The sequence below is a fragment of the Pleurodeles waltl genome, chromosome 8 (assembly GCF_031143425.1).
Source record: "Pleurodeles waltl isolate 20211129_DDA chromosome 8, aPleWal1.hap1.20221129, whole genome shotgun sequence".
Taxonomy (NCBI): Eukaryota; Metazoa; Chordata; class Amphibia; order Caudata; family Salamandridae; genus Pleurodeles; species Pleurodeles waltl.
In genome coordinates this window covers 1,186,896,084-1,186,922,301 of record NC_090447.1, presented here as the reverse complement: position 1 = coordinate 1,186,922,301, position 26,218 = coordinate 1,186,896,084, and the positions used below count along the sequence as shown (strand labels likewise).

Here is a 26,218-nt window from a genome sequence, read left to right as displayed (position 1 = left end):
AAACAATACAGAAAAACGTATAAAGAAAGTTCCTTACTGTCCACCTAGGGTGGATAGCTTAATAATATGGTTATTTACAGAGTGTCATTTCACTCGCCAAAAACAGGCATCAAACTTTGCTTGGAATGAAACCTGGAATGAACAGCTTCAACACATGACCTTAAGGAGCGGAGACTTCACACTGAAGAGCATAAGACAATGGACTCATACTGCACCTGCACTGGTCTCCCATCATCCTGCCCTATCATGCTTCTCCACTCCAGCAGAGAGCGCTGCAGATGTTCAAGGCCGGTCTCCCAGACTCTGACCTGGCCTCCCACGTCCACTGTTACCACGCTGCCGCCCCCCAACGGGGCGAGCAGGACGTCCGTGTCAGAAATCTTTGACAGCCAGGCAGTGTACGGTGACACAAACTTTGGCCTGTGTAAGAAAGAAAGACAGTGCATGAGGAACCAGATTCATGGAAATTTAAGAGTGAGTGGCACTATGAGGTATGTACCTCTAAAACATGAGCTGTGCTACACTAATACAAAAAGAATGTACAGATATTTATACAAACGATTAGAAAGAAGTCAAACCCCCAGTAACATCTGTCCGGTATCAGCCATTTCAGTTTTTGACATATTTCTGAAGCTATTCAGCCATTACTGCAAAAGTTCCTCAAAAATGTTGACACCAAAGCTGTGCACCCTCCAAATGAACTGCTTTGAAGAATACATATGTTCACTGACCTAGCACTAACCTACAAATGCAAATAGTCAAGACAAAGTGAATGAACACGGAGCCTGCCCGATCTAGGTAATTCTCCTTTGAGGGAGAATCTAAGGATGAAGGACATCACATGAGCATCCTCTCCTTGTGACCCCAAACACCTACTCATGGAATACAAGCAACAGGCGGTTGCTCTTTTTGCACTCAACTAAACAGTCGAGGGGGTTAAGGGTGCAAAGCGCATGTTGAAACAAAATGCATCCTATTAACACAGCGCTTTTATTACACAATAATAGAGCTCATCTGCATCACTAAAAGTAAATACAAAATGCTTGTGTTCATTCATCAAAGGAGCCTATTTCAACTTTGTATTTTGATATTTATTTTATACGTCCATGACTAAAACAGCACAACACAAATAAGTTTGACAGTCATTGCAAAGCCAAACTCCTTGCTATCCAGAATGTTGTAGCCGGAGGGCAAGACCTTCGCACAAGAGTCTGGAGACACTGAGGTAGGGTTTAACTTTTTTATTTGATGTTAGGCCCTTAGGTTGCTGCCGGAGACTGATAGCTCCTGTTAGGGCTCCATTCTCCCTCCAGCTGTAGTTAACTGCCAAGCTTCATGCAGCATGCAGCCCCCACAATTCTGTGCATCCCCACTTTTCCGCAGCATCCGCACTCAACATTCTGCAGCATGCACGCTCAGGTCATATATCATGGACTCATCAGCTTATTACATAGACCTCAGAACATAAGCACAAAGCAGATGGAAAGAGAGGGTCGCGGTCTCATTCCGACAAAAAATGAAAGGAGTCTGTAACACATATAACTATCCACTATGTAGGTGTCTTGCAAATCTTGCTACTACTGCATATTTAAGAATACTCAAGGAACCTTTTTTAATCAATTATCCCTCAGACTATTAACTATTGATGATAACGTAACTACTACCTAAAACCTCCTGGATATATCAACCCCTATTTTCCGATCACAAATGATAAAATATGGGAGACATCATACAGTTTTTCATTGCAGTTAGATATGTGCGGATCCTTCGTGTGTGCAGTATCGTTACAGAAATAAAATATATAAAAAATATTTTGAGAAAAAGTAAAGATGATAAGGATACCTGCAGGAATATATGGAAGAATACCAGGAGAATTACATGGAACAATAAGATTACAGTGATTTAAAAAAAAAATAACATTCCTGCCACAAACCAGAAAAGCAGGATTTATTTTGAAGGATCTACATAAAAATAAATAAGTCCAATTTTCAAGAAATCTATAGCCTTGACCATATTACCAAGATACCATTTACCACAATGCATGTTATGCATGCTACCTTGGCTCCCTTTATTGGAAGTGGCGGACGGTCCAAAAACCTCCCTCTCACATACCACATTTCCATGAAGGCCACATTTCTTACATTCCCCCAAATCCTCCTTCACCCAAATTCGTGATTATGAATTTTCTCATAGTGTTTTCATGGTAATGCATTTCTTGGTTAAGGGTGTCAAGATTTTCACAAATACGTGGCCATTTTAAATAATCAAACAGAGCTTTCTCCTAAAAGGCTTTGGGGGTAACCTTGCGCACATGGCAAGGAAGTGAACTAAATTGGTTTGGTAGAAGTAATACAGTAATAAGATAATCAACACTAACCCAATTTTCAAGTCTACAAACTTTCTTATGCATATGTTTTCTATCCTACACTTGTAGTGGCGCTCCATCAGAAAACTATCGCTGCCGAAAAAGCTGCAAGGAAACATGGATCAGTAATAAGAGTCTGGCAAACACTTGGGTGATAGCTGAATTCAGTGGAACTAGAACAAAGAACGGCGGTGTAATGCAGGAGGTAGCCAGAACCTCACTGTACTTGAGGACTCTGATAGCTAATTATGATTACAGGACCCACCACTACTAATACTCTATATTTAAAAATTAGGATTCCAGTACCCATCATTATATGTAGTCCAAACACAAGTGCATTAATTGAGCAAGTGGTCCACTTTTGAAAACAACTTCGTACCTAACAGTTAATGAAACAGCTTATTCAAGTAGAAATGGAATTTACTTCTGTAATACAGATAGATGCAAATTGGCCTTTTCTGTTTCTTTCAGATCTTTACTCTGAACGGAATACTTGGACAGTACTAGATAATACACTGGACACAATCCTGGCGGTCAGCGATAAAGAAGCAGTAATACCGCCAACAAGCCGGCGGTAAAAAAAATTGAATTATGACCATGGCGGAAACCACCAACACAGACAGACACTTTAACACACCGACGGCCACGGCGGTAGCAACAAGCACCGTGGCGGTAACCGCCAACAGCCAGGCGGAAGACAATGTACTGCCCACACTATTGCAACTGGCCTATCCGCCACCTTTTCCGGGGCGGTACCAACGACAACAAAAGCACAGCAGAAACAGTACACAGAAGGCAAAGGACTCACCTCTGGAGACTCAAGGAAGAATCACAACGCCATGGAGCCTGAACTGCAGATCTTCCCCATGCTGGTCTACCTCCTCCTACACCAGGAATACCAACGCCGACGACCACGGTGAGCACTGCCGCCTAGCACACATGGGAGGGATGGAGGAAACAGAGAGTGACACACACACACGCAACACCCCGACCCCCACCCCCAACAACATACACACAAACAGATGCACCAACAATACACATCCACCCCATACCCCTCAGGAATAATGCAAGGACAAAAGGAAGTGATTTAAATCAGTGTAATAACATAAAAAGCTAGAAATACATCCTCAAAATTCAAAACAGTATTTACAGATTTACAAATGGAGGGACACTGCCCAGTCCATAATATCCCTGGGCCATATCACATAGGCCAAGGCCCCACTTGACTCCTGCATCAACACAGAGAATACTGCTGGGGCATCAGGTCGAAAATACCCAGGCACCTCCGGGGGAAGGGGAATGTGGGTCACCTCAGCCGGAAGATGGTACAACCCCACTGGTCCTGGAGGGGGCTACATGCCCATTACTCTGTCCTGGGGAGTGCAAAGCCACAGTCTCTCAAGTGGGTGGGTTGCCCACTACTTGGTCCTGGGGAGTGCAAGGCCACAGTCTCTCTCTAGTGGGTGGTTTGCCCACTGCTTGGTCCTGGGGAGTGCAAGGCCACAGTCTCTCTAGTGGGTGGTCTGCCCACTGCTTGGTCCTGGGGAGTGCAAACCTGCAGTCTCTCAAGTAGATGCCTTCTTCCACTGGTTCTGGAGGAGGCTTTGTGCCCAGTGTGCTTCATCCTGGCAAGGAGGGGTGAGTGGATGCCTTCTTCCACTGGTTCTGGAGGGGGGCTTGTGCCCAGTATGCTTCATCCTGGCAAGGAGGGGGTGAGTGGTTGCCTTCTTCCACTGGTTCTGGAGGGGGCTTTGTGCCCAGTGTGCTTCATCCTGGCAAGGAGGGGTGAGTGGATGCCTTCTTCCATTGGTTCTGGAGGGGGCCTTGTGCCTAGTGTGCTTCATCCTGGCAAGGAGGGGGTGAGTGGATGCTTTCTTCCACTGGTTCTGGAGGGGGCCTTGTGCCCAGTGTGCTTCATCCTGGCCAGGAGGGGGTGAGTGGATGCCTTCTTCCACCGGTCCTGGAGGGGGCTTTGTGCCCTGTGATGCAGCACTTGGGGAGTGCAAGGTCACAGTCTCTCACCTGTGTGTCATACCCACAAGATTTGCAGTGGGCAGGATGCATAACACTCCAAGGAGGCAGGACTACAGTCATCTGCCAGCGGTGACGGCTGCACAGTGGTGGCAGTGCCGGTGCTGGTGTCGGTGCTGCCAGTGGTGGGGGGAGGCTCCAGCCCTTCCCCTGCAGCCTCGGACGGCTGTCCACTGGGGCTGCTGTTGCTGCCAGTGGTCCTGGTGGCGGTGCTGGCAGTGGTGGGGGGAGGCTCCAGCCCTTCCCCTGCAGCCTTGGACGGCTGCCCACTGGGGATGCAGGTGCTTGGGCTGGATGCTGTTGTGAGGTGGATGGCTGTTGGGTGTCTGAGTGCTTGCATTTGGGTACTTTAGAAGGAGGGGGCACCGACACAGTGGGAGAGGACACAGGGGACGTGTGCATGGATATGGGGGTGGTGACTGCCAGTGAGGGGCGTGTGCTGATAGGCGTGATGTGATGGAGGCAGTGGGTGTGGATGTAGTGCATGCGGGTGTGAGTGTAGACGCTACTGGGAGGGAGGTGGAGGAGGAGGGGGACACAGTGGAGGCAGTGGATGTTGGTATTTCTATATCTGGTTGGTGTTTGTGTGAGTGCCTCTGGGATGATGTTTGGTGCTTGTGTTTGCCTGAGCCACTCCTGTGTGTTGTCTTGGGTGCATGCTGGTCTGAATGTGTGCTTGGGATAGGTTGGGATCAGGGGCATGGGACTGGGCAGAGGAAGTTGGAGGGGGAAGCTAGAGACAGGGACAATAGCTGCCATCAGCGAGGAGGCCAGAGCCTGGAATGATCTATGTTGGGCCACCATGCCATAGTGAATGCCCTCCAGAAATGCATGTGTATGTTGCAAATGCCCTGCCCGGCCCTGGATGGCATTCAGAATGGTTGACTGCCCAACAGATATGGATCGCAGGAGGTCAATAGCCTCCTCACTCAGGGCAGCAGGGCTAACTGAGGCAGGGACTGAGGTGCCTGGGGTGAAGGAGATGCCCACCCTCCTAGGTGAGCAGGCACGGGAAACACGCTGAGGGGTTGCTGGGAGGACGGTGCTGGTACGGGGGTGGCGGCTGTACCTGTAGTTGGGGTGGCCACAGAGGTGTCCGCCACCACCAGTGAGCTTCCATCGGAGGAGGTATCACTTTCAGAACTGTCCCCTCCAGTCTCCGCCGTGGTGCTCCCCTCCGTCCCACTAGTGCCCTCACCGTCGGTGGATTAGGCCTCCTGGGCCCTGTGAGATGCAGCTCCCACAGTCACCGGTGCCTCTGCTCCTCCGCCAGATGATGCTAATGCACAGAAAGAAAGGGTGACAAAACAAAAAGGGGGTGAAGAGACAGAGGATACACTTGGTCAATGCCAGCAACACCACCACCGTTGGCGTACACAACACACAAGGGACAGTCCTACGCACTAGGCGATGCACTACCAGTCACAATGCTAGTCACCAGCCATGGACAGTAATACCTAACACCAGTTGCATCATACCTAAGACCCACAGAGCCCTGCCCAGTAATGGATGCCCACTAGCTTGTTTGGGGGTGGAGTGCATCAGCCCCTGCCCAACATAGAACCTACCCTGCAATGTCTGGCCTGGCCTAGGGGCACCAACAGGCGCACATCCCCCACCCAGAGACCACCCCCTCCACGCGCAAGTAGTATATTGGGAACTGTACTCACCCCCTTGTGGCTGCTGTGACAGCCTCAAGCGCCCATCCAACTCCAGATAAGCCACCGCCAGTATGCAGAGCATCAGGGGGGTCAGGGTTCGATGGGCACCCCTTCCTCGTTGGGAGGCCATCCCTAGCTGGGCCTCCACCGTCTTCCTTGCCCAGCGTTTCAGGTCCTCCCACCGTTTGCGACAGTGGGTGCTCTGGCTGCCGTTGAACCCCAGGGTCCGCACGTCCTTGGCGATGGCACGCCATATACCCTTTTTCTGATGGGCTCTGGCCTGCAGAAAAATAAAAATAGAAAATGGTATCAGTCATACCGTCCGGCCTGTTACACTCATGGCCCACCATATCCCTCCCATCACCTTACGCACATACATTGCCCACCATACATGCAGCACGCTGCCCAGGACCCCTCAACCATTCCCCCCTTACACAAGGCCTTCACACACAGCACTCCATGCATTCATGCCCCATGCATTGTGCTCACAGTGTACTCACCTGTTGGTCTGGAGGCCCATACAGCATTTAGTACTGGGGTAGGACCCCATCCACCAGTCTCTCCAACTCCGCAGCGGTGAAGCCAGGGGTCCTTTCTCCAGTGACTCGAGCCATGGTCGGTTCCAAACACAGGTCATAGCAGCACTTGCAGTGTAGGTCCTCTCCTGTTGAAGGTCAGGTAGCAAGTGAGTGAACAGATAGAAAATGGCAGTCACGTCCGTGGCGGTGCGTACCATCACCGAAGGCGTACATCCACATTGGCTGCTGTAACCCATAGGGCCCAATGATAACCAATAAGGAGTTGCACAGCGGCACTCTACTGCCTCCCGCAACGGCGCAAAACATCAGTGGCATTACCTAATTTCCACCTGTCCATCCACACAGGACAGGCGTCCGCCATTTCGGGAGGGGGGGCAGGTCATGGTACCTAACTGCGTCACAGCAGACACGGGCACATTTTGGGACTAAACATCAACATACTGTTTCTGTCACAACATGCAATGCATTGTACATTGAGGAAATGTCGGAAACTGACCAGTTGCTCATCTTTTTGCCCCCTAGATTACAACCGCTGAGGATGATTAGGAGATGGAGACACGCTCCCGTGTACAGACCCCTGGTGGACTTGGCAACAATGGAGGATAGGTACATTATCCTCCCTTATAGAGTTGATAGGGCCACAATCCAAGAGCTGTGTGCCCAATTGTAGCCAGACCTGATCTTAGCTATCCGTCTGCCCACTGGAATCCCCCCTCTTGTGCAAGTCCTATCTGTGCTCCATTTCTTGGCAACTGGCTCCTTCCAAGTGACAGTGGCCTTGGCAGAAGGAATGTCACAGCCAATATTCTCAAACGTGCTGACCAGAGTGTTGTCTGCCCTGATGAAACACATGCGCAGCTACATCGTATTCCCCCAGGTGGAGGATTTGGCCACAGTGAAAGCTGAGTTCTACGCAATGGGACATATCCCCAACAATGTTGGGGCTATTGATGGTACACATATTGCCTTTGTGTCCCCCCGGAGAAATGAACAGGTGTTCAGAAATCGAAAGAGCTTTCACTCAATGAATGTTCAGATAGTGTGCCTGCCAGACCAGTACATCTCCCATGTGAATGCAAAGTATCCGGGCTCTGTGCATGATGCCTTTATCCTGAGGAATAGCAGCATCCCATATGTGATGGCTCAACTCCAGAGGCACAAGGTGTGGCTAATAGGTGAGCCCATGGTCCCCACCCAATGTATGTTGGTATATGGGTGTGGGGTTGGCCCTAAAAGTGAGTGTTTGGCTAAAAGGTATCCCTCGATATTTGCAGGTGACTCTGGTTACCCCAACCTCTCATGGCTACTGACCCCAGTGAGGAATACCAGGACAAGGGCAGAGGAACGTTGCAATGAGGCACATGGGCGAACAAGAAGAATTATAGAGCAAACCTTTGACCTCCTGAAGACCAGGTTTCGTTGCCTCCATCTCACAGGTGGTTCCCTGGGCTACTCACCCAAGAAGGTGCGACAGATCATCGTGGCATGTTGCACAACCTTGCCTTGAGACGCAAGGTGCCTTTTCTGCAGGAGGTTGAGGCTGGAGATGGGTGTGGCAGCGGTGGAGCCTGTGGATAGTGTCGAAGAGGAGGCAGAGGATGAGGATGTGGACAACAGAACATCTGTCATTCGACAGTACTTCCAGTGACACACAGGTAAGACACTGTAACTTCACCTTTCATTGCAGTTTTATGTTGTAAATTTCCACTGGCAGGCTGCTGTTCCCACTACTATGGCCACTTTCTGTACCCTTTGACATGTCTATTCACAGATATCTGTGCCCTACTCTGGCTCCTGGTATATTGATTGCAATACAATACAGGTCATACCTATGTATACCTTGCTGTACAGTCTAATTGCAATGTCTACAGATTGTTAAAGGAATACATACTTAAATCATTTGACATACTACATAGTTGTATTTTTTCAAAGGGTGTTTATTTAATGGCTGAAAAGTAAGTAGGGATGTGCAATGGGCTTGGGTGATGGTGGAGGAGAGTCCAGGATAGAGTCCATTCTATTTGTATCACAGGTGCATTGTCCAAGGGGGCATAGGAAGTGGAGCAATGGCAGTTCAAGGTGGACAGGGTGACAGAGTGGGACACAAGGGTGACTATCAGGAGAGTCTTATTTCCTGGCGGGGGTTTTGGCAATGTTCTCTGGCTTCTGCCTGGATCGCAGGGACCGTTTGCAGGGTGGTTCTCCTTCTGCAGGGGGAGGGGTGCTGGTGGCCTGTTGTTCCTGTGGCAAGCCTCCTGTCCACTAGCGTCAGCGGAGGTGAAGGGCTGTTCTTCAGTGTGGCTAGTGTGAGGGGCCCATTGGTGTGCCACTGCCTCCCTCACGGTGTTGGCCATGTCTTCCAGCACCCCTGCAATGGTGACCAGGGTGATGTGGATGTCCCTCAGGTCCTCCCTGATCCCCAGGTACTGTCCCTCCTGCAGCCGCTGCGTCTCCTGCAACTTGGCCAGTATCTGGCCCATCGTCTCCTGGGAATGGTGGTATGCTCCCAGGATGTTGGTGAGTGCTTCGTGGAGAGTCAGTTACCTGGGCCTGTTCTCCCCCTGTCGCACAGCAGTCCTCCCAGTTTCCCTGTTGTCCTGTGCCTCTGTCCCCTGAACCTTGTGCCCACTGCCACTGACCCCAGGTCCCTGATCGTCCTGTGTTTGTGGGGTGTACTGGGGTCCCTGTAGTGGTGGACACACTGCTGATTGACATGCCCTGGGGACAGAGGTATGGGCCCGCTGGGTGGGTGCTGTGGTGGTGTTTCCTGAGGGGGAGGCTCTGTGGTGGTATGGGACTGTGGCTGGGTAGCCGACTGTCCAGAGGTTTCTGATGGGCCAGGCTGGTCATCCAGATCCAGGCGAGCAGAGCTGCTGTCATCACTGTAGACCTCTTCTGGGGAGGACTGGTTGTTGCTGGCAACTCCTCTCCAGTGACGTTGGGTGTGGGTCCTGTGGGGATGTAAATGCAGTGTTATTGTTTCTACGTGTGACATCTTGTGCATGGGTGTGTTGCCCTGTATGGTTATGACTGCCCTGTCAGTTTTGCCTTGTGTGAGTAGTTATTTTGTGGGCTAGGTGACTCTCTCTAGTGTGCATGCTGTGGTGATGGGTGTCCATGCAGGGCTGTGAGTGATGTCCATGCATTGGTGGTGCATGCAGTGCTGGGTATTGGGATGGGTGGGTTGTGATGGTGGGGTGTATGTGAGGTGGTGGAGTGATGGGGGTGAGGGTAGGGGTGGGGGTATGTGATGGCATGCAGATGGGGGGGGGGGGGGTGACAGTAATAGAGAATTGACTTACCAGAGTCCAGTCCTCCTGCTACTCCTGCCAGGCCCTCAGGATGCAGTATTGCCAAGACTTGCTTCTCCCATGTTGTTAGTTGTGGGGGAGAGAGTGGGGGTCCACCGCGAGTCCTCTGTACAGCTATCTGGTGTCTTGCAACCACGGAACATACCTTCTCCCGTAGGTCGTTGCACCTCTTCCTGATGTCATCCCTTGTTTTGGGGGCTGTCCCATGACGTTGACCCTGTCCATGATTCTCCACCATAGCTCCATGTTCCTTGCAGTGGATGTCTGCTGCACCTGTAATCCGAATAGCTGTGGCTCTATCGGGATGATTTCCTCCACCATGACCCTTAGCTCCTCCTCCGAGAACCTGGGGTGTCTTTGCAGTGCCATGGGTGTAGTGTGTGTGGTGTGTGTGAGGGTGTGTTGGGTGATGTGTTGGGGTGTGTGCTGTGAGGTGAGTGGATGGTGTACGGGTTATGGTGTTCTGTGGCTCTGGCTCTGTGGGTGCTCTTGGTGTGTGTGTCTCTCTCTCTATTGGCATTGGTTAGTAGTCGTAAAGGGTTGTGGGTAATGTGTGTGTGTGTTTTATAGTGTTGTGGGTGTGTAGGTGTGGTGTGTGTATGAGTGTCAGGTGTGTGTATTTTGAATTGTCCAATGTGGGGTTGTTTTGTACGTGTGTGTGTATTTTGAGCGCAGCGGTATGTACCGCCAATGGTTTACCGCGGTTGAATGGCCACCGCAGTGATTCGTGGATCATAATGTTGTGGGCGTAGTTCTGTTGGCATAACGGTGTGGGTTTTGCTACCGCCATTTTATCACTGACCTTTGGGATGGCGGACTTGTGTCTGTATCTGTATATTGACGGACTGCTATGTGTGGGTCATAATATGGGAAGCGGTATACCGCCGCGGTCACGGTATGTTGGTGGCAGTCAGCATGGCGGTAAGCGGGACTTACCGCCAATGTCATAATGAAGGCCATTGTTCCAAGCAACACATGCATTGACCAGGGGATCCCTGAGAAAGGTTATACGAATCAGAAGTTAATGAAAAAGGTTCTAAAGAGTATGCATCTAAGGACAGGAAAAGAAAGGAAAAACAAATGGTAGAAAAGTCTCTTGGGCAACACTTCAAAAAACTAATTGCCCTCATTATTAGCAATGCAATGATGCAGAGATAGACCTGATACATTTTCCATTCATGGAACAAAAGAAGGAACACAGGTAGTAGCCATCAGTTGGGTTCTCTGCACATGTTAGGTCAAAATCATATTTTTTAAAGAAGAAAACTAGAGAATTGTCTGAGAAGGTATCAAACTAGCATGTACGTGTGGTGGGCATGGCCAGCTAGGCTGGTTATATTTGCTCTGGAGCACTGATTGGTGTGGCCACTAGGCAGAGTTAGCAGCGAGCCAGGTACTGCATTGCGATGAGTTGATGGTTGGGGTCAATGAGAGAGTAGAAAAACAAGAGGCAACAGTGACTTTGTTTAGCTGCACATCCCTCCAGTTTTCTCAATTCAAATTATATATATTGTTGGTGCTCATACATTATACTACATACGTTGCCAACATGTACAAATTGGAATCGGAAGACCAAACCAGTTAATCACAACACAAAGAAATAGTGGGGCACACCATAACTCAATTATTTAACATCAAACTGTAGAATAGTATTTGTTATAACCACATGAATAGTTACATAAAGTGCACAGATAAAAAGGGATAAATAAAAGAGAAAAATCTATATGTAACCACATGGGTGTGTAACTTTAAGGTTCTTATTATCAATACTGATTCTATTTACAAGAGTGCCATAAGTATTCACAGTCATAATTTATATAATCAAATTGCTTTTAAATATTCACATTCATAAATATATGATCTCCTACAAATATATAATGATAAACAATATAGAAAACAAATAACAATTCATATCGAATCTCACTCAAAAGTAGTTGTAGATCTCAAACTCTCAATCTTTGTAAATTCTGAACCAATGGATGTAGACCTCATCCGACACGTGTTTCGTCCCATTTCAGGACTTTCTCAAGGCTTATTTACGTTCAAAAATACATCCTAATTCCAAGGAACGCAACACTTATATTTTCCTCAAAATTTGTTTCAACAAGGTCCCAATTTGGCACGACGTCTAATTCTATGTTCCCGAAATGGAGTCTCCAAGTTTCAATAGCAATATGCACTGTAAGTGTTTTTTACTGGTACATATCCATGTCTCCATACTTCTACTTGCGTCCCCACACCGTGCACACAAGCAAAAAAAAAAAGCACTGTGTACGCTATGTGGGGATGCAAGTAAAAGTATGGATACATAGATACATATCAGTAAATCACTTACAGTGCATATCGCGATTGAAACTTGGAGACTTGAAGGCAGAATTTAAGGAAATGATAAGTGAGAACCTGGAGCTAATGCGTGAGCTTGCCTTGCTGGATTATGACAGGAAGGTGCCGTCTAGCGTACAGCATCTGGTTGCCTTGGGGTTCCTCTCAGCGTGACGCAGAATACCAATGAGATTGGCACGTAGTCTGCTCCTGTCATACAAGAATTGCTAGCAGCGATGACCTACTGCTACACACAATCCGATGTATATCAAAATTGTTACCCTGTGAGTCGTCTAAAGGATTTATTGGGGGCCTATCGGGCATTTTGCCGTTGATGCCTCATATAAGTCATGGGTGCCCCCTTAAGCCTACAATTACATATAATATGCCAGTCCCACAATTTTGCTATTCATTTTATCCATGTTCCATGGGTGACCCTTATGGCAAAATTTACCTCTAGTTTGATAGGACCAGCATTTTATCATGTTTATTTCCTTCCTATGTCATAGCTGTCACCCTTTAGGCCAAGACTCACACCGTGCTAGTGCCAGCATTCTGCCACGTGTCATACCAAGAATTACTTCTGGTATGCCTGTGCTATGCCAAGGATATCTCATATATCATGTATTATGTCTAGTACACCAGGTCCCTGTCTGTTAATACTGTAATTGCCTCCGGGGTGCCAACAACAGTATTTTGCAAGGGCAAAAAGCAGACTTGCGAGCATAACACCACATTCTCACTCATGCTAATTTACATTCACTAACTAACTTTCATTCTCACTGCTTACTCTTACCTAATTATTCTCACTCAAATGCACTCATTCATTCTAAATCTCTTGAACTCAATCTTACACTCACTCGCACATTGTCACTTATTTTTACACTGATTAACGCACAGGGTCTCACTCACATTGGCTTGCACTTACTCTTACCCTCACTCGATCATTTTCATTCACCTTGTCTCACTCATAATCACTGACATTTAATCTATTATTACCACTCCTATCATTGCTGCCACTTTCACTCACACACACTGGCTCATACACACATAAAAAACTCCCTTTCTCACGCAAACACACTCTCACCTACAAGCTTGCACATAACATTTTAAAACATTTTTTACTAACCTGATGCTCAAGTTTTCAGTACACTAATAGTGAATAATATACAATTATTCACTGTGACAGTAATTAAAAGTTAGCTGAAAACAAGGAAAGCAAAGCTGCCACTGTCTTCTTGGCCCTGATTTTGCAATCCCTGGGGCCAGAGGCTGCAAAGGCCGTGCCAGGGGTCACGGAGAGCAAGCCAGCGATCACTGATGCAACCCATGGTGACCTTTAAGTGACATCCATGGTAGGTATGTGGTATTTGGATAGCACAAACCTAGCAAAAAAGGCAGCGGTGATGTACATGCTCAAAGGCAAGCATAAAATGAACGAGTGATAGGAGAGGTAGCTACTTATTGGATTATTACAGCATTGAGATGTAGAGTTGTTTAAAGAGTTGTGTCTTAACTCTTTCTCACACTTCAGGCACGTTGGGGTGGTTTTATGGATTCAGGGATGTTGTTCCAGATCCTGGGTGCAAGTATAGAAAAGGCATACTGCCTTGTTTTTGAGTTTTTTTTACACTTTTTCATATCCAGTCTGAGGATGGCCTGGCTGCAGGTGTGCTAAGAGCCAGTAGAGATGGCAAACATGTTCAAAGGAAAGTGAGGGTGCTGTTCTCAAACGCTTTGTAAAAGAGCTGGTTTTGAAGGTGGTGCAGGCTGGCAAGGGGAAACCAATGGAGTTCCATTGGGTGACTGTTAGAAATGGGGTCTTTGGCTGGCAATCAGGTTACCCCTGTCAAAGCAAGGCCCCTCACTCTAGTCAGGGCAAAGGAGAAACAAACCTGGTTAACCCCCGCTCACCTCCTTTGTAGCTTGGCACGAGCAGGCAGGCTTAACTCAGAAGCAATGTGTAAAGTATTTGTACCAACACACATAGTAATAGAGTGAAAAGACTACAAAATAGACACCACACCAGTTTAGAAAAATAGGCAATATTTATCTAAATCAAAAAAGACCAAAAACGACAAAAATCTAACATACAGAAGTTAAAATATGAATTTTATAGAAAACAGTGGAAACAATGATTTTGTAAAAAGTACCTGGTTTGCGTAAAAAATAAAGCCGCATGGGCGAGCGTGCGTCGGAAAAGTCAGCGATGCATTGATTCCTTCCTCGCAAGGGAGGCCGTGCGTCATTTCTTCTCTGGTTGGGTCGGCGATGCGCCATTTTTCTCCCTTGCAAGAGAGCGATGCGTCGATTTCCTGATGGGGCACCTCGGTTCTGTGCACAGTCAGGTTGACTTTGATGCCCAAGGATGATACGTGGAAAATCCAGTCACACGGTGTTAGGAAACCGCACTGCACGGGGTTTGCGTCGATATGAGCAACCTCAGACAGGTGTTTCGCCAGCCGCGATGCATCTATCACCCAGCCACAATGCAGGTGGAGTGTTGATTTTAGCTGCGAAGCCGGCGGCATGTCATTTTATCCGGCGCGTTGCAGATGGTGCCTCAAAAATGTACTCACACCGCATTCTGTGCGTGGATTTTCAGCTCTTGGTCTGCCAACTTCACCTTTCAAAGGCCCAGGGACTGGATAGGGCACCACTTGGCAGGGCAGGATTCTCAGTAGAGAGTCCAGGTGCTGGCAGAGGGAGTCTTCGATGGCCCTGAGTCTTCAAAACAGGAGGCAAGCTCAGTTCAAGCCCTTAGAGATTCTTCACAAGCAGGAATATACAACAAAGTCAAGTCTTTGTCCCCTTTCACAGGAAGAAGCAGCAACTGCAGGACAGCCCACCAAAGCACGGTCACAGGCAGGGGCAGCACTTCTCATCGGCTCTTGTTCTTGGCAGAGGTTCCTCTTCAATCCAGAAGTGATCTAATTTTCAGTGGGTTTGGGTCCAATACTTATACTCCTTTTTGCATTTGAAGTTGGTAAACTTCAAAGGGAAGTCTCCCTTGTTTGCAAGATCCTGCCTTGCCTAGGCCATGCCCAAGACCCACACCAGGGGGTTGGAGACTGCATTGTGAGAGGCCAGGCACAGCCAATTCAGGTGTAAGTGACCACTCCTCCCTCCACTCTAGCACAAATAGCTCATCAAGATATACAGGCTACACCCCATCTCCCTTTGTCTCACTGTCTAGAGGGGATTCACAAACAGTCCAAATCTCAAACTGACCCAGACAGGGAATCCACAAAACAGGTAGTTGCAGAATGGTTAAAGCAAGAAAATGGCTATTTTCTAAAAGTGGCATTTTCAAAAAAACAATCTAAAAACCAACTTCACTAAAATATGTATTTTTAAATTGTGAGTTCAGAGACCGCAAACTCCACATTACTATCTGCTCTCAAAGGGAATCTGCACTTTAATGATATTTAAAGGCAGCCCCCATGTTAACCTATGGGAGAGATAGGCCTTGCAACAATGAAAACTGAATTTAGGAGTATTTCACTGTTAGGACATGTAACACACATCAGTACATGTCCCACCTTTAACATACACTGCACCCTGCCCAAGGGGCTACCTAAGGCCTACCTTAGGGGTGCCTTACATGTATAAAAAGGAAGGTTTAGGTTTGGCAAGTGGGTACACTTCACACAGACACTGCAGTGGCAGGTCTGAGCCATGTTTACAGGGCTACTAATGTGAGTGGCACAACCAGTGCTGTAGGCCCACTAGTAGCATTTGATATACAGGCCCTGGGCACCTCTAGTGCACTCTACTAGGGACTTACTAGTAAATCAAATATGCCAATCATGGATAGCCAATTACACATACATTTTACTCAGGAGCACCTGCACTTTAGCACTGGTTAGCAGTGCTAAAGTGCCCAGAGTATCAAAAACAACAAAAACAGAGTCCAGCACACATCAACAATCTGGGAAGCAGAGGCAAAAAGTTTGGGGAGACCACATCAAGGATGCCAAGTCTAACAGTGATATGTCATATTTCTTCTGGACCTGGATGAGACATGCTGAGGCATGTAGGGTGTCAGTGAGGGGACAGTGTGGAGTCTGGGTGGCCATAAAGCATGTTGTTACTGCCATCCAGATTTGAGAGTATGAGGCCCCGAACAGCAGTTCTAAGTCACTTTCAGGAAGAAACAATTTTACTTTCTTTTCAGGAAGAAACAATTTTACTTTCTTTAGAAGAAAGAGCTGCAGGCTGTCGGTGTTTTTCAATAATGTTCCTTGGGAGTGAGTTTGGTGTCCAAGGAATCCAAGTGAATTGCCATTCAGTGAAAGTTGGAGTCTGGAATCATCAGGGTTCATGTCATTGAGCCAGGCTGAACGATGTCTTGATTATTCATGGCAAATACCAAGACTTCTGCCTTGGTTGGGTTGGGTTTGGCTGCCCCCAGTGGATCTCAGCTTAGCTGCCACTCAATGTATCCCCCTGCTCAAGGGCTATAATAAGTGTAATTTTAGATAGCATTTCACTACTCACTTCTGCCATTCGAAATACTATAAATAACAGGACACTCTAGACAGACTGCGGCATGAAGCAATATGTAAAATATACCTTGACGTTGCATCCCATCTTTAATGGAAATATGTTTGAATAATATATATGTGAAAATGGAGAAATGTTCCATGCCTTTTTATAGAAACTAATATTAATGGTAACAAACACTGAGCTCTGCCCAGTGTTGGATAATATCTTTTAGTCTGTCTTCCAATTAAATATTTACGCTCAGCTTCACTGTTGTAGTCTGCACGTATGGGAACAGGGTTTATTTTGTGTTAGTTTCCTTCAGTTGTCATTCTATCCTGAATCCTCAGTAAAGATGACAATGCAAGTTTAAAAATAGTATTGTTTCTCACTGGTTCACCCTTTTATGGCAACAAGGAGTCGTGCATGCTCTTCTTGAATCCGGTGAAGTACTTGCTGTGATGGGAGGGAAAGCCTGCAAGTAGTGCTAGTATGAGCATTCCTTTTCACCACACAACAACACAAAATGTGCAACAACCTCCCTCAAATCAATCACAGCATTAGGTATAAGTCTGGTGCCTCTAACAGGCTGTTAGAGGCATTATCGCACTCATGCATCCGGTCATCAATCCATTGGGCCATTTTTGCATTTACTCACTCCCCCAAAAACAATATGACACACACACTCACCAATCAAAGAAGACACACTTTCAGCTGTACACCATGCTTATTGTCTTTGTCTATGTTGTCTGTGCTTGTTTAAAGTGCATTTTGTTACCTGCGTTTTTGCTTTTCCACATTATTTCAGAGCATTGAATGTACCAGAAAGCACAGGACTGATTGTTTTGGACTGTTGCACTCTTGACCTAGGACAACTTCGGAGTTTAACGTTTCACCCCTATCTTGGTGCTCAGAAGAAGTATCTTGGTAGCATATGCTGTAGTTTGCTGTCGAGTGAAGCTTGTACCATTGAAGCCTGTGCTGGAGCGACTGAGTGAGTGAGGGAGGCTTGCATATATGTGCTGTGTGTCAACGGTTCACAGTGAACTTTGCACTGCACCGTGGAATACACTGTGCCTGCTAGGGGCATGAGAGAAACTTTGACTGTTACTGCTTATGCTTACTGCATCTAAGAGTAAGTATGCAGTGATGGCCTGCAGTGTTGGGCTGGTGTGATATTCAGTGCAGTCAAAGTTATATAAGTAGTAAACACACTGTGTGCATGTTTGGGTGGTTGTGTACTTGGCTTAGGGCTCGTAGGGCGTTTTGACACAGACCAATCAGGGATAATTCTTGGGGTAACTTTTGGCTTGTTTCTGATGAGCTGCAAATGTGTGCTGTAAGAAGCACCAGTTGAACATTTTTTTCAATTGTAATAAGCTTTCTTGTAACGTATGCTATAAAATGCACCATTTGAACCTATTTTTTCAATTTTTAGGTCAAGCCTAGACAGCGCTTAGCGACCTGTTGTAGATGGTTTGTGAGGTTCAGCTCAACCCACTGATTGTGATTTGTGCATGGAAGTGTCTTTTAAAAATCCTTGCTTGCTATTGGTTAATCTGACTCTTTGTCCAGGCTTTTTAGGTTGAGCATAGCAGCGCACAAGCGCTGCTTTTCCAATCTGTTGGTATGTATCTGGGCTTTTAATCACGCCCACCGCACGCACATCACTGTCAACCGTTCATGGACTTGCCTTTCTAAAATCCTTTGTTCCATTGGTAAATGCTTTATGTTTGTCCCTCCTTGGGGCGGTTTTGTTACCGCCTTGGCCATCAACCCCGTTACATGGATAACTGCACTTTTGCCGAGCACTTTGACTGCAAGCGAACTTCTTTTTCCTTTTGTGTCTCTCCTTTGCGCTCACGCTCATAGCGGTCAACTGAGGTCAACTGTATCACTTTTTATTTTCAGTTTGTGTGGCAAGAAAAGTCCAGTTAGGAATTTACAACGCTAAGAGCTCTAACTCTAGCAAATGTGAGACCCATGGCATTGCAAATGCTTGTTCTTTTTGGTCTCCTCCATGGAGATCGGGCAAAATACTATCCAAATACACTGCTCATTGTTTTATGATGTTTTCAGGGACTACTTTAATCTTGTAGCTCAAGCACTGGATAGGAGTGCTGTCTTTCGGAGCTCTGTTGTAAACACGGCTGTAAATCTTATCCTCAAAGCCACATTGGCTGTGCATTCCAAGCCGCAGAAAGGCGAGCTTCTGCGCCTCAACATTCTCATTTTCTTTTAAATGCATTTCGACCACTGGTCCTAACTATCACATAATGAAGTCAACTGTGGAAAGTGCAAGAAATCAGGCCTACTAGTATTATTGTACGAGTAGAGAATGCATGTTTATAAAACCCCAGGGAATCTGAGAATGGTGTCTTCAGCCATGGTTGAGGCTCACTGTATAAATCGAGAACAGGCTGCAAGCCTTTATTTTATGAATTAAAAAAACATCCTGACCGTCTCTTTTTCGGGTGAAAATCCAGTCTGAATGTTTCATCAAACTACAAACTCCAGCGGGATCAGAGCTGTTTGGGGAAAATCCTAAGGGACTCAGAAAAGTGAGCAAAGAGTTGTGGCTTCATGAGGTGTGTTTAATTGAAGCTGCTTAAGCATTCTTCTTTGTAATCTGTCAGATGTTCTGCTAGTTGTTTCTCTTTTCCTAAAAATGAACTTTACTCTTTCTAACTGTGAAGCCCACATTACATAGAAGTGTTACACAAGGGACAATTATGTGCTATCGCCCATTGTGACGCTTCTCCAGTTTTTTTCCTCTTACTTTGTCTCTATAGTGTGTGGCAGCAGTGCTTGGTTTGTAAATAAAAGCTTGGGCCTCTTTAATCTATGTACAGCTCTCCCCGCTCCTTCAACTCACTCTTGTAGCTTTCTGCACAACAAAGTCAGCTGTGGAAAGAACAACAAATCAATTTTACCAGTAATATTGTGTGAGTAGAGCATGCATGTTTAGAAAACCCCCAGGGAATCTGAGAACGGTTTCTTCAGCTGTGCTTGTATTACAGGCTGGGAGTCTCCCTTCAGAATCACGGCGTAAATCAAGAACAGGCTGTGAGGCTTTTTTTATTCATTAAAAAAAACATACTAACGATCCGAACACTATATTGCGGGTGGAAGTCCAGCCCGAACATTGTTTTTTAAACTCTGTCTCCAAAATATGTGACAGCAGTGCATACTATGTTTGAGTCTTGGCATTTGCTCTACCTCTACCTACCTCTACCAACACCTACCTCTATCTACCTCTACCTAACTACTTGTACCTACACTTACCTCTATCTCTACATCTATGTACACCTACCTCTACCAACATCTACCTCTACTTACACCTACCTCTAACTACACCTATACCAACCTCTACCTATAACTACCTATGTCTTTACCACTACCTACACCTACTTCTACCTACACCTACTTCTACCTACCTCTAACTACACATACATCTATCTCTACCAACCTCTACTTACACCTACCTCTACCTACACCTACATTTAGATACACCTACCTCAATTTTTACCTGCAAAATTCTACCTCTACCTACACACACCTCTACCTGTACCTACCTCTCCCTACCTATACCTACGTCTACCTGCCTTTACCTACACCTACTTCTACCTACAACTACCTCTACATACATATACCCCCAACTCTATCTTTACCTCTACCTACTTACCTCAATATCCACCTACCTCTACCTACAACTGCCTCTACCTACACATACACTCACCTCTACCTTTAACTCTACCTACACTTACCTCAACCTCTACCTACACCAACCTCTATCTACACATACCTCTACCTACAACTACACCTACCTCAAACTCTAACTATACCTACCTCTACTTACACCTACTTCTACCTCTACCTACACTATCCTCTACCTACACCTAGCTGTAACTACACCTACCTCTCCCTACTTATACCTACATCTACTTCTACCTAGCTTTACCTACACCTACCTACAACTACCACTAGCTACAACTACCTCTACCCTCTACATACACAAACACCAACCTCTGCCTTTACCTCTACCTCCACTTACCTCAACCTCTACCTACACCTACCTCTATCTACACATACCTCTACCTACAACTACACCTACCTCTACCTCAAACTCTAACTATACCGACCTCTAACTATACTTACCTCTACTTACACCTACTTCTACCTCTACCTACACCTACCTCTACCTACACCTACTTCTACCTACACCTACCTCTATTTCTGCCTGCAACCACCTCTACCTACACCTATCTACACCTACCTCTACCTACTCCTACCTTCACCTTTACCAACACCTACCTTTATTTCAACTTACACCTACCTCTATTTACACCAACCTCTACCTCTACTTACTTCTACCTACCTAAACTTACCTCTACCTACCCCATCTCTACCTAAACCTACCTCTACCTACACCTTCCTCTATCTCTACTTACACCTACCTCTCCCTACACCTATCCTCAACTCCACCTACACCTACCTCTACCTAGACTCACCTCTACCTACCTCTACCTACACCTACCTTTACCTACACCTACATATACATACATTTATCTCTACCTACACCTACCTATATATACCTCTAACTACACCTACCTCTAACTACACCTACCTCTATTTACACCTACCTCTACCTACCTTTACCTACACCTACCTCTACCTACCTAAACGTACCTCTACATACACCTTCCTCTATCTCTACTTACACCTCCCTCTACCTACACATATCTTTAACTCCACCTACCCCTACCGACACCTACCTTACCTACCTCTACCTCCAAATGCTCTGCACCTACCTCTAACTCCACCTACCACTACTGATTATCTAAAGTATCCTACTCATATTGCCCTAAAAAAAACCTTTATACATCAGGGGTCTCCAAAGGTTTTCATAATAAGAACTAGTTATATTCAATACAAATCATCAAAAACTGGTAATCTTATTACTAGTGCAATACTAACTATATCAAACAAGATTACATTCGTGTTCTTCATATACCAGATTTCTACCAGTACTAATCACCACAATGCATCAGGCATTTTTACCTGAAAAAATGTTAGCAATAAGAAATAATTTATCATAGGTAATACATATCACCCATAACTGTAATACCTCTAGTACCAAAATAGCACTATCTGTAAAAAGATTCACCAGTGCACATAATTTATCAGTCAAATATCAGCTTTAAACATATTTTGGAAATAAAGTCACAATGCTCTACAACACAGCTTCTGTATCAAGTTCATTCACCAGCTCCTAAATAAACTACCTATTCCTCTCTATCTTCCTTTCTATCTATTCTTCTCTGCGAGGAAAGCTTGCATTGTACCTTCTCTATGAGGGACGCTTGCATTGTACCATTTATGTGAGGGACGCCTAAATAGTACCTTCCGTATGAGGGAAGCTTACACTGTACCTTCCCTGTGAGAGCAGCTTGCATTGCACCTTCCGTGTGAGGAAAGCCTGCATTGTACCTTCTCTATGAGGGAAGCCTGCATTGTTCCATCTTTGTGAGGGAAGCTTGCAATGTACCTTTCATGTGAGGGAAGCTTGCATTGTACCTTCTGTGTAAGGGAAGCTTGCATTATACGTTCTATGTAAGGGAAGCTTCCACCAGTTCCTAAACAAACTACCTATCCTTCTCTATCTTCCTTTCTATCCATTCTACGCAGCTCTCACCTATATTGGTCACCATGTCCCATAATTCCACTACACAAATACACTCCATACTACACAATTCTACACTGCACAATTCCACAACTAACGACTAAAATAAAAAAAACTAAGTTCCACTCCACACCACATACCCCCCTACACTCCAAACCAAAACACATAAATAAAAGACACTGGCCCTCAATATGACATTGGCGGTAAATTCCGAATACCGCCGCGGTGACTGACACCAACATACCGCCGCGGAAGCGAACATCCGTCTGCCAGATTATGACACATACACACAAAACCGACAGAAAACAGCCATAACCACAAATCCGCCAGACCCACTGAACGTGATAAACTGATGGAACTACCACCCATACCGTTACGGAACCAAAACAACGCCCTCCAAATAATGATCTACGAATCACCACAGCGGACATTCAACAATGGTAAACCACTGGCGGTGAACACTGCCACTGCGGATATGGCCACCCAAATACAAAACAAGCCAACATTGGACAGAACAAAAAACCCACACCTGACACAAATACACACACCCACACACCCACCAACAGCACTATAAAACACACACCCACATCACCCACAAACCTCTGCAAACAAGACGGCTACCCTTTGTGAGGACAATCCAAAAGAGAACTGCACACACATCACAACTACCAATTCAGCCGACACGCACCACACACCCCACCACATCACACATCACTCCCGCACAACCTACACACACCACACAACACCCATGTCCCCACAAGGCACCCCCATTTCACCTATGAGGAGTTGCGGGTCATGGTTGAGGAAATAGGGTAGAGCCACAGCTGTTTGGAGCACAGGTCCAGCAGATATCCATTGCCAGGAAGATGGAGCTATGCTGGAGGATGGTGGACAGGGTGAACGCAGTGGGACAGCATCCACGAACAAGGGACGACATAAGGAAGAGGAAGAACGACCTACGGGGGAAAGTGCATTCCATTGCTGCAAGGCACCAGCTCGCTATCCAGAGGACTGGCAGTGGACCCCCAACTCCTCCCCCACAGCTGACAGCATGGGAGGAGCAAGTCTTGGCAATCCTGCATCTTGAGGGGGCTCACTGGAGTTGCCAGAGGACTGGACAATGGTGAGTCAACATTTACTACCTATCACCCCACCATACCTGCATGCCATCTCGACCCCCACCCTGACTCCAATCACCCCATTCCATCCCACAAAGTGAACCACCACGATCAACAAACCTAAATGCCACGCCCTGCATGCCATACCCACTGCATGCACATCCTTTCCGCCCTGCATGTACACCCACCACCAATGCATGCACAGCATGGAGAACTAACAATTCCACAATCCATCACCATACAAAGGTGGCAGGGCAACAGCAATAATATGGGGGAAGCTAGGGATGCAGAATATGTCACAGACATGTAGCATAAAACACCACTTACATCCCCACAGGTGCCAGCGCAAAGGAGGTGTCACAGCTACCTAGTCCCCCATCAGAAGATGCCCCCAGTGATGACAGCAACTCTGGACTTCTGGATCTGGATGAACTCCCTGGCCCATCAGGGATCCTGGTCAGTCGGCTATACCAGCCCACACCCAGTCTACCACAGAGCCTCCCCCCTCAGTAGCCAACACCACAGCAGCCACCCAACTGCCCCAGACCTCTGTCCCCAGGACACGTCAATCAGCAGTGTGCCCAACTGTACAGGGACCCCAGTCCACACCTCACAGGCAAAACAATGAGGGTCCAGGGGTCAGTGGCAGTGGGCACACCATTCAGGGGATGCAGGCACCGAAGGCCAGGGATGGTCAGAGGATAGCTGTGGACCAGGGGGAGGACAGGCCAAGGGAACCGGACTGCCCAGGAGGCACTCACTAATGTCCTGGGGGCATATCAACAATCCCAGGACAAGATAGTCAGGTGATAAACATCTTGCAGGAGAACCAGAGGCTGCAGGGGGAACACCACCAGGAGATCAAGCAAGAATTGCAGGCCCTGCACACCACCATGGTCTCCATTGCAGGGGTGCTGGGTGACAGGGCCAACATCATGAGGGACTACACAGCACATCAGCGGGCCCCTTTAACTAGCCAGTGTACTTACCAGCCCTCCACATCTGCTGCAGCTAGTGGACAGGAGGCCCTGCCACAGGACCCACAGGCCACCAGCACCCCTCCTCCTACAGAAGGTGAAACACCCCGTAAACGGTCCCTGCAACACAGACAGACACCAGAGACACTTGCCAAGACAAAGACCACTGCCAGGAAATGAGGCCCTCCTGAATGCCCCCTTGTGTTCCAATGCGTCACCTTGGCCACTTTGAACTGCCATTGCTCCCCTTCCTATGGCCCCTTGGACACTGGACCTGTGCCACAAACAGACTGGCCCACTACACTGGACTAGTCCCAACCATCACCCCACTCTATTGCACTTCCCATTGTATACCAATTTTCAATAAAGTAGTAGTCCTTTATCTACAGCTAATGTACAATGTATAGAACTGTAATGAACTGCATGATCCTGTGTAAATGTCCAGTAACATGTTGACCCATCCTACAAATGTGTCTCAGCAATCTGTACACATCACAGCAGTACACTATTGGAACAACACTAACATCTGCAATAAGGGAAGGCATAGGTGACAGTCAGGTGGGATGCAAAGGTAATGACTTGCATTATGCTACAGTCACAGAGCACAACACTAAAATGTAGAAATGTTTAGTTCAACAGTCTTACCTGAGTGTCATTGGAAGTACTGCAGGATCATATGTGACCTGTTGTCCACATCCTCCTCCTCTTCACTGTGTTCACTGCTGCCACAGCTGCATTGTCACCCTCCTCCTTCTGCAGATAGGGCATGTGCCGTCTGAGGGCCAAATTATGCAACATGCAGCACACAACAACAATTCTGCAGACCTTCTGAGGGGAGTAGCACAGGAATCCACCAGTCAGATGGTGGCACCTGAACCTAGCCTTCAGGAGCCAGAAGGTCCTTTTGACGACAATCCTGATTTTCCCATGAGCACCATTGTACCTATTCTCAGCCCCTGGCCTCAGATTCCTAACAGGGGTCTGGAGCAATGACAGGTTTGGGTAGCCGGAATCACCTGCAAGAAGTAAGCGACACACATTAGACCTGCACAATGGCACGGGCTCGGACTCCTGAATGCATACACTGACATACATTGAGTGGGGACTCAGGCTCACCTATTAGCCACACTCCGTGCCTCTGTAGTTGTGCCATCAGCTGTGGGACACTGCTATTTCTCAGGACAAAGGCATCATGCACTGACCCTGGATACTTGGCAGTGACGTGGGAGATGCACAAGGCACACCATCTGGACACTGAGTGAGTGGAAACTCTTCTGGTTCCTGTACACTTGTTCATTGGCCCTGAGGGGCACCAAGGCAATATGGGTCCTATCAATGGCCCCAATTACATGTGGTATATGTCCCATTGCATAGAATACAGCCTTCACAGCTGGAAAATCATCTACGGGGGAAATGCGATGTAGCTGCATATGTGTTTGAGCAAGGCTACCAAAACCCTTGCACGCACGATAGAGAACATTGGCTGCAACATTCCTGCAGCCAAGCCCACTGTCACCTGGAAAGAGCCAGTTGCCAGGAATTGGAGCACTGAGAGTACCTGCACAAGAGGGGTATTACTGTGGGGTAACGATTGGCTCATCAGGCTCCAATTGTGCCTACAGCTCTGTTATTGTGGCCCTGTCCAGACAATAGGTGAGTATGATGTGCCTGTCCTCCAGTGTAGCCATGTCCACAAGTGGTCTGTACACGGATGCTTGCCTCCTCC

The 26,218-nt window shown here is 47.0% G+C and overlaps 1 protein-coding gene across 1 annotated transcript in view; it reads right to left on the bottom strand.

The window, feature by feature from the left end:
- Positions 1-26,218, bottom strand: part of VWA8 (von Willebrand factor A domain containing 8) — a 1,423,713-nt gene that overhangs the window by 481,199 nt on the left and 916,296 nt on the right. Inside the window, exon 37 of the mRNA XM_069205432.1 lies at positions 216-420. Coding sequence (XP_069061533.1) covers positions 216-420 — 205 coding nt within the window. The remainder of the gene's footprint in view (positions 1-215; positions 421-26,218) is intronic.